This window comes from Alexandromys fortis, unplaced genomic scaffold, assembly GCF_014885135.2.
Source record: "Alexandromys fortis isolate MF-2015 unplaced genomic scaffold, M_Fortis_MF-2015_v1.1 scaffold_21, whole genome shotgun sequence".
NCBI lineage: Eukaryota > Metazoa > Chordata > Mammalia > Rodentia > Cricetidae > Alexandromys > Alexandromys fortis.
Window position 1 is genome coordinate 12,318,483 of NW_026067905.1, and position 9,770 is coordinate 12,328,252.

The following is a 9,770-nucleotide window of genomic DNA, read 5'->3' on the forward strand; positions in this document are numbered from 1 at the left end:
AACCCTGTCGCGAAAATCAAAAAAAAAAGAAAGAAAGAAAGAAAAAGAAAAAGAAAGTGACAAGCACACTTTTCAGAAATGTACGGTGGGACAGTGGCTGTGATGAAGTGTGGCACTTGGGCATGCCTGTGTACAGAGGGCATGCCAAGCTGACCTGGGTCAGCATTAGGTCATACAGCTTACCTCTCCTAAGGACAGACTGACACTTCCCTTTCGGTGAGAACTGGCCATAGAAATCACTGGTTGTCACCATTTGCCTTCTCTGATTATCTTACATCCTAGTTCAAGTCAACGTCAAATAAGAATGTGTCTGTGGTGGGGTGGATGGTGATGATGGCTGACGATCCAGAGCACCCAGACCTCTTCCTGCTGACTGACTCCGAGAAAGGTGAGCTGCTAGCCAGATGGGGTTCAGAGGTGCTGCAGACTGAGCCCTGATCCTGGTTCTGCTGTATCACCAACACGGAGGTTGGAGGAATTGCGTCTTTTGATAGCACTTTTATTCCATTTTTATGTTCTAAGCTTAGATTAAAAGCCCAAGTAATCCAACTCATGGAGTCTATACTCTGACTCTGAACAAAGGTTCACTATATGTAATATAGGCAGTACCTCCTGAGCGAGCGCACAGTAAGGGTGGGGTGATAGCATTTGCAGACGATCTAGAGAAACCACACAGCTTCTTTAATGAACAATTGGGGAACCACAATCCCTTCACTGTGTGTACGGTAGAAAGGTGATTTTCTGAACATCAGATCCTGTGAGCATATGGCATAAAGAACTGTACATTGGGAAATGAGGCTGCAGATGAAGAGAATTCTGAAGCTGAGCACTGGGGTCTGTTTCACTCAGTCGTCTTGTCTGGCTGGAATGTTAGGTTGTATTGTCTTTAGATTTATTGTTTTCTACTTGCTTTTGGTAATTTTAGGAAATTCATACAAGTTTCAAGCCGGCAGCAGGATGAATGCGATGCTGTGGTTTAAACACTTGAGTGCAGCCTGCCAGAGCAACAAACAGCAGGTGAGTAGTCCTCCTCCTCCTCCTCCTCCTCAGACTCTGTAACTTCTGCATTTTTATTTACCTATGTTAGAGAAAGACATTCATAATATAATAAATAGCCAAGGCTGGCCTGGAACTCACTAGTTAGCTCAGGCTGACCTCAAACTTGTGGTTCTCCTGCCTCAGCACTAGTGTTCTGGGGTTTATGTATGCACTACCATACCTAGTTGGATAATTTTCTCAGTAGTGCATAATTTTTGTTGTTTATAGAAATCAGTGAGGTGTGAAGTCCATATTTTAGAAAGGTGATAAGTAAAGTAACTATACAATACAGAGTGAAAGGGAGAGAGACCGGTAGGGGAAGGCACCATATGTAACTGAGCTTTCCCAGAGACAGTGATGCTCACCTGAGAGGTGGGAAAATGGAGAGTGGAGAGCCAATTCAGGCAACAGCCAGCGTGCAGGTGAAGCTCGAAGTTTTTAAAATGGCCAGTGTTTGGGAAAATGACAGATCAGAAAGGTAAAATCCAGGTGGTACTTGGACAGAGCTCTGATTTATCTTTGGTAACAACTTGAAGTGGGCTCCCATGGTTGCAGTGAAGCCATGGTGACCCAGTGGAAAGCCTATCTCCGTACAGGGTGGCTGTCTGTTGTGCTGTGTTCTCTGGGCCCTCTTGCAGAGATGCCCTGAACCACAGGTTAGCAGACAGGAAACACAGCCACAGTCGTGAATCACAAATTTAGACCTTACCATTTACGTTTGTGCCATCACTGCCTATCAGCAGACAGTGTTGTGCACTATAAACTCTGAGGGCTTAAATTGTTTGGGTTTTTACTCTTTTATGTTACATCAGGCTATTGCAACTCTTCATAAATAAGAAAACTGGCTCCAATACACCAGTGACTTTACACAGTCAACACGTGCAGGTGCTGGGCCTTGAACCCAGTTGCCATTTGCCTTTCCTTTGTAAGTTTTGTCAGGTGGGCTTTTTTCTATCATAATTATTTCAGTGATGTGTGGAAGGGAAAAATAATTGGTACAGCCTTTAGCAACTTCTTGAAGGACTTAAATTACAAAGGTTTTTGCCCATATTAAGTTGGTGTCTAGGGCAGAATAAAAGAAACAGTCTTTATTTTACCTAAGATAAATAAAGAAGGCTTTCAGAGTTCTCTTCCGTGCTATGCATTTTCTTTCCATATGGTCAGAGGTATTCTTATTTGTAAAGAATCCCAAATTCCAGCCAGCTGGCACTGCTGCACACATTAATCCCAGCACTGGGGGAGCAGAGGCAGATAGATCTCTGAGTTCCAGGCCAGCCTGGTCTACAAAGTGAGTTTAGGACAGCCAGGGCTACCCACAGAGAAACCCTGTCTCAAAAAAAAAAAATCTCAGGTTTCAAGATTAATCCAGGAGTATGCATAGCAACTAGCATACAGAAAGGCGCACATCTTTTACTGTATTAGTAAACCTTCCTGCCGGGGGTGGTGGCGCACACCTTTAATCCCAACACTCAGGAGGCAGAGGCAGGCGGATCTCTGTGAGTTTGAGGTGAGCCTGGTCTATCAGAGCTAGTTCCAGAACAGGTTCCAAAGCTACATAAAAAAAAAAAAAACTTCCTAATATCACACAGATGTGCAAAAATGGTTTTGTTTTCTGCTTGTTTTATATTAAACAGAGAGTTAGCAAATTTATAATAGACCCTATGAAGTTTGAAAATTATTCAATGACCCTGATTCAAATGCAAAAGACCTTAAGACACATTTGGGTGATTTAGAAAATGAAGCTCACTTTTTTAAAATAAAGATTCCGTATCACCAAACCTGGGATCTTAAGCACATGAGCCCTTGAGTTATAACTCAGTTATGATATTGTCTCAGAATTGGCTGAGGCTGGAGACATTGTGCAGTGGTTGAGGGTGCTTGCTGCGTCTGTGTGGCTTGAGTCCCATCACCCACTTCTAGTTGCCAGCTACCTGTGTAACTCCAGCTCCAGAGGGAGCAGGTACAGAGAGAGTCTGTGGCCTGTGAGAGCAGCTGGGAAGCTGTGCTGTCTGTGACTCCCTGTAGCCTTCGGGTAGAGAGCGCAGTTGGGTTTTGCAGGCCTGAGGTATACCCCATTTAACTAGCACATGCAAGGCCCTGCCTGAGTTTCATCCCCAAGACCACGGTAAAAACTTTTTAATTCACACAAGATAAATTGTACTGAAGGTAAATTTGACTCTTCATATTTCTGGTATTTTTATAGAGAAGTCCTTCATATTTCCTATAGAGCTCTCAGTGTAGCTTTCTTAAATGTACGTAGAGAAATTGATGGTAACGTGTGGCATCTGTTTGTTTGAGTAAACAGCCATTAGGCCCCTGAACGGCACAAAAACATCTGTATTCTTCCTCCTATTCAGGCATGCCTACTTGAAAGAACATATTAACTTAACTCAATGGTTTCCTAAAATGATTTGGCCTGCTGGACTCACTGTTATAAATCCCTGAAGCATTTCCTATCAAATTCCTTTTAAAAGAAATTTAAACGATGTGATGGCGTGTAGATGGAGGCAGCTCGTTCATTTCCCGGCCTCCTGGACCCAAAATAATCACACAGAAACTGTATTAATTTCAACGCTGCTTGGCCAATAGCTTAGGCTTCTTATTAAGTAATTCTTACATCTTAACCTGTTCTTATTATTTTTGTGTTTTACCACAAGGCTCATGTTTTACCAGTAAGGTTCTGGCAGGCAGGCATCTTTCTCCTTTGGCGGCTGCATGGTGTCTCTCTGACTCTGCCTTCTTTTCTCCTCTATCTCTGCTCGGAATTCCGACCTTACTCTATTCTGTTCTGCCATAGGCCCAATAAGTTCCTTTATTAACCAATGGTAATAAAACATATTCACAGCATGCAGAGGGGAATCCCACATCAATGACTCGTGCTTGCATTCCTAATACTAAAAAGTTCAAGACTGGCCTGTCTGTGTAGCACAATTAGTAAAAACCCAGAGACAGATATTGGGGTTCAACTTGAAGGTTAGAAAAGCAAAACAGCCAGCCACTGGCTATACGTCGACCTCAGTCCAAAGTAGCAATCATGCCTCCAGGAAGCCTCAGAATGAGACTCTCTGAGAGCTGTCTCCTCTCTAGTGCTGGGATTAAAAGTGTGCCTCGCTGCCTGGTCTGTGAGGCTGACTTGGGCAGCTGTTTTACTCTCTGGTCTTCAGGCAAGTTTTATTTATTAGAATACAAATGAAATATCACTCCAGGCCTGGGCTACAAAGTTGAGACCTTGTGTTAAGAAAGATACACATAGGTCAGAGTGATTTGGGTTTGGACAGAATACCTGCTAAATTTCGTTTATTAGATCTTATATAAATTGTTGAAAACAGCTTATTTAACAAGAAGTCCTACATTTTCTATATAATAACACAATTTATATGTTAAATTTTGAGTTACGAAGCCCTCATTCTAGAGGGTATTGGTGAAGGGAAAAATAAACCAGCTTCTGAGCAGTCTGTTTGGAGTGGCAACAGTCAGTGTGGGCTGCTTGTGTTTTTAGGTTCCTACAAACTTGATGACTTTTGAGTAAAAGCTGGAGAAAGAGGAGGTATACCGTTGTTCCTGCATGGAGCAAGGGCCTGCTGCGAGCACCAGCCGCACCGTACCGTGCCAGGAAGAGCCCCCAGGCTCCAGCCCAGCCTCTGGAGCTCAGAACCAAAAGCACTAATTTCAGGGAATGAAGTGAGATATTCCCAGAGAACAAATTGGAGTTGCAAAACAAACTGCCATGAACTACGCTTCTATCTCCGAACTGACCTGTGGAAACCACTGCCTTAACAGAGTGAGAGGAAAACCAACACCAAACAGTGTGTGTGTGAATCTTCCGGTGGTGCTGGGCTTGGAATAAATTGTAGCTACTTTGTGTTTCTTTTAACTTTGTACTAATTTTGGAGGGGAAACCATCTTTTTTTAAATACACTTTAAAAAGGAAAACCCTTTCTAATGGATTCCATCCAGAGCTGTTTTAGGTGCAGTGAGAAGGACCTGGGAGGAGCAGGCCAACAGCCCACCGCAGGGTCTGCTCAGCCTCTGCTCCTGGCTTCCTCGTTTCCCCACAGCAAGACGTGGGAGTTGGATGATGGCAGTGCAAGCTGTGGGAGGGGGTGTTTGGGATAGGGTGTGCTTTATTTGGGTGAGGGGTGTGTTTAAACTCTGCACTTCAGATTTGAGTGCTAGAAGAAGGTGACCTCCTGAAGGAGGTGCAGAGGCCAAGCGTTCCCACGCAGCAAGCTCCAGAAAACAGCTTGTTTCTCTCTGCTTTACCTTCTGTTGAATTCACTGTTGGGCCACAAGTTTGCATAGAAAATGATAATCCCAAGCTGAGGTTTCTGTAGATTTTTCTCAAGTCAAATGGATTCTCCGGCCACAGGTGTTCGTCATTATACCAGGGTCTCACCCTTTGCAGTGTTTAAGGTGCATTATGCCAGACTTTTTATTGAATTTGTTTTTGTTCAGTATGAGGTTCAAGAGCGTACTTGTTTAAAAGATTCTTCATATGTATGTATGTATTTTATTGTGAGACAAAACAGTTTTAAGAAGAATAAAGGCAAAGTTTGCAGCTCTAGAAGTTAAAAATATAAAACATTTCTCTGTATGACTTCCCAAGATGTACCAGAGCATTTTTAGAAAGGTCCCCAACCTGAAGCTGTTCTGTTATAACTGGCCAAGCAATTTTGAGACTGCGTTCCTAGGTGATAACGCATTTAATTTTTAAGATAAATGTTGGACTTGAGAGAGCCTCGAACTTTAACCAAGAACGGCCCGTGAATAGACTGCTGAGGGCTGAGCTCTTAGTGGTGGCTCCACTGCAGAGGCCCTGACGTACACCTCCAAAGCAAATTGTTCTTTCTTTGAGTCACACATAAGATTTCTCACATTTGTATACTTAAAGAATTATGTACTTTTATCAGAAATATTTTATCAAGTCCACTGAGCTTAATTAGAAAATACTGTGTGTACAATAATTTAGCTAAATAGTTAGCTAAAAAGGAGATCAGTTCAAGAGAAAGTGAAGAGCCTTTTCTGAGTGGTTCTAGTTTAAATAATTCAAATGTGTTCGTCATGTGACAGAAATACATTATTTGGCGTTTCATTGACAAGCAGGGGAAGGCACACACCATCTGTATGGAATGATTTTTCGTATAATGGTCTAAGCTTAACCCATGTTGGGTATACACAGACAAACATTACTGAGTAGCCAGCAGTATTATAATGTAGACTTTGCACATCTTACTTTGTTTTGCATATTTTTAGCAATATCTTAGTTTATCTTGCTCCTGAAATGTTTTAAATGGTGTACTGCAGCTTTTGAGATACTGTGAATGAGAACCCTGTGGCTTATTACTACTTTATCAGAGTAAGCTAAGCCGTGATGTTGTAGGTGAATCACATCTGTGGAGAAGGGCAGCTAGCAGAGGCCGGCCTCAGTTTTGCCAAAGAGAAAGCACAGAGGTGGAAGACGTGTTTGCTGCACCAGCTCTCGACACCTACGGGTGCGTAGGTGGAGAACCACGTTCAGATTTGATTAGCCAGTCTGTGTTAGCACTGTGGCCTCTGGCTGACTGAAGCTATTTTTCTACCTTAAAATTTTCTTTAAACATCAGCCGTTGTTTCTTAGGATGATTTTAGAAACCGAGAGATGAGTGACATAGAATAGCTTGAGTTTTTGATCTATAATTCACAAAATGGTAGCAGATTATAATTGAAGCAGAGAAAACATTGCCAAACTATATTAAATGTTTGAGTACTTTATTTGTTGGAGAATGACTCCTGTTACACAATTCTATTACACTCAGTTGTAAAGTGACTCACAGGCTCATTTTCATGAACATTAAAGCTCACTCGTTTCTCTCCTAGCCAGGGAGAGCTCTTTAGAAATTCAGTTAAAGCGTATACTTCAGCTGGTGTATGAGCAGACGGAACGGGGTGTTCTAGACTTGGTGCAGTGGTGTGTAGTGCTAACCGTGTCTCATCTGACGACGTGTTTTTCTCCTGTCCATGTTAGAGTGTACCTGAGAAACGACTGCACAATGCCCAGGCACTGTTTGCGCTCCACCTGCTTATTTTCAAAATATTTTCGCTATAGTGTCTATGCTGTAGGGATCAAAAGAGAATTGATGAAATACATCTTTCTTTTTGGTTTTGTTCAGTGTGTATTTGTGTAAACAATTCAAAGGAGGACCCAGTTTGGGAGTATCTCTCTCCTCAGAATGTTTCTGTGGCGGTCACTTTTCTGTATGAGCAGAACTACCTTCTTCATAGTCTGCTGCTCTTGGGCCTCAGTGTCAAAAGTCAGGGTGATCACAGCCGCAGAGTTGATGATGGGCTTTGTTTCCTCTGTGAGGTTTATAAAGAAGCCCAACAAGCAGCGTGGTTGGGAGGAATGGAGTCACGCTTAGACCCCTTGGTAGCTGAGATGGGTCCCTGTGAGTGCAGCTTCGTCAGCCTCTGGGGATTATCCAAAGCCTTTAGCAGAAAGGCTTTTCCCGAGGTTAGATCTGTTAATTACATTCACTTAAAACTGTGAGGCACTGTATTGACTGGAAAAGAGTACTAATAGACTTCATTCATTGGCTTCTTAAGAGAACACACCTTCTGTTGGTATCCTTCCTGTTTATGGAGGCACTTTCCTTTCTAACTGGGTTTTGAGCCATCCTGTTACCTTCTGCAAACAAGAGGTACCAGTGTGGCTTAATGGAAGATAAGCTTTAATTTTAAAAATCCTCTGCCCCCAAGACTTTTAAAAGAATTGTATCCTTTTGAAAATGAAGCTGAGCTTGATTGTGCCGGAGCCCCAGCAGTAGGGTTGCCAGAAAAGGGAGCCCGTGGTGGGCGTGTCTGACTTTAGCCTCCTTTTAGGGCTCATTTTCTCTTCTTTTGTATTCTTTCTTATTACCATCCTTCTTTTACAGCCAGGCAGGTGTTGCTTTTTTTCTAAGCTTTTTAGACACAAAAACATTGCTGTTAAGTAGTTGTGATGATAAATTACATGTGAACCTTTTCAAAATGATTTAAGTACCTTTTGGCTTTGCTTCCCTAAAAATGGCTTGTGTCTAAAGTGACTTGAGTTTGAGAGCTCTACTGAAGAGATGCATAGACTCCAGCTTTGCAGCTCAGTGAAGGCAATTGTATTAACCTCTATAGTAATAGAGCCATAGTGTGGAGAACATTGGATCCGTGCCTTATCAATTTGGAAACCAGTTTTAGGGCATTGAAGACGGCTATAATCATCTGCCCTCTTAATCCTCTGGCTTAAGGGGTGTGCCATCCCTCTCTTCACCCACAGTTTCACAGTAGTCTGAAGATGACTGCACAGACATCTGGATACTGCAGTCCTCCAATCGTAATTCTTTTGCAGATAAGCCCCCCTCCCTGCTGCTGTCTTGTCTGGGCAGGTTAATCATAAGTGCGCTCACATGAGCCTTTTGATGGCACTCTGAGTGCTGTCTCTGAAGAACTCCGTCTGAGTATGTTTGAATGTTGTGTTGTTTTGAACTTAGGTTTAGTGACAAGGGCTGTTGGGGAAATCCTTAACAGTAAGATGCATGCAGGAGTTGTTTCAGTTTTACTAAAATACTTGGTGGCAATCCCTTTAGCCAGAAATGAAATGTATTTCAGTTTCCTATTTAAGACAGAATGAACAAGCAGTCCCTTACCCTGCTGGTTATTGCTTACTTGAAAATACACAAGAAAGAGACAGTGCTAATAATAAATCAGGCAAGAGAAACCTAAGCTAGTTTTCTCAGCCAAAGCAAAGTTTGGAAACATTTTGCTTAGGATGTTGGAAGGCCAGGAGATACTGTTGTCTGAGTAGAAATGCTGTTTTCAGACTCCTTAGAGAGTGATAGACACAGACACACATGGTCTTTGGAGCCAGTGAAAGTCCTTGGTGGTTTTTTAGCAAAATTTAAAATCTGATTCCAGCCAATTGGTCTACAAAATAGAGTTAAAGGAATTCATGGAGTGCTTGTGGGAAGGAGAGCAGAAAATGCCAAATATCAGCAGGATATTTCAAATTTTTATATCAAGTAACGAATGTGATGTCCCTGAAGATGTCACCTGGTAGAACTCACAGTAGAGTTCCAGGAAGTATTGGGTTAGTGGCTGTGACTACGATAGCTGATGGGAGACCCAGTCTGCAGCCTGATTGGAGATGTCCGTTCTTTGACAACCCACTGAAGGACCTGGAAGGGTAGGGACAAATATCCGAAGCTAATATTAAAAAGAGAAAGAAAAATTCACAAGCCATTTTCATCCTTTGTTTCAGTTAACTTGAGGTACTTAATGATGAAGTGTTCACTTGCACTATGACCTCCTTGAGTGATGTGCAACTTGGTTCCTCTCTGGTTTTGTTTCCTTTTAATATGCAGAAGTGAGTGTGTGATCTTCAGTGCGTTTGCATAAGCTAACTTAAGATGAATTTAAGAACAGTTTTCTGAAATATTTCTATTGAAATAAATGACTTAAAATTATAGATTGTGTGATGTTTTGTTACTGTATTTGCATTTAAAATGCTGTCAACTTTGTTGGTTTGGTTTGGTTTTATTTTAACCTTTCAGAAGAAATTAATAAGAACAGTTGCTACGAGAGAAGTTCTGAATGACTATGCCCAGAATGAGAATGCTCTGGCATTCATTGTATATAGAAGGATCTTCTACTACCCCCACTGAATGTGAACAGTCCCCCCAGAGACATCATTGCTCAAACAATCCCATAGGTTCTAATACTCAACA

The 9,770-nt window shown here is 42.1% G+C and overlaps 1 protein-coding gene across 4 annotated transcripts in view; it reads left to right on the forward strand.

Moving 5' to 3' along the window:
- Ralgps2 (Ral GEF with PH domain and SH3 binding motif 2) overlaps positions 1-9,511 on the forward strand; it is a 137,539-nt gene extending 128,028 nt beyond the window's left edge. For all 4 annotated transcript variants that reach the window (XM_050135125.1, XM_050135127.1, XM_050135128.1 and 1 more), the window contains 3 exons: positions 283-388; positions 926-1,017; positions 4,538-9,511. In XM_050135125.1, coding sequence (XP_049991082.1) covers positions 283-388; positions 926-1,017; positions 4,538-4,567 — 228 coding nt within the window. In that variant the 3' untranslated portion in view covers positions 4,568-9,511. The remainder of the gene's footprint in view (positions 1-282; positions 389-925; positions 1,018-4,537) is intronic.
- The last annotated feature ends 259 nt before the right edge of the window (positions 9,512-9,770 follow it).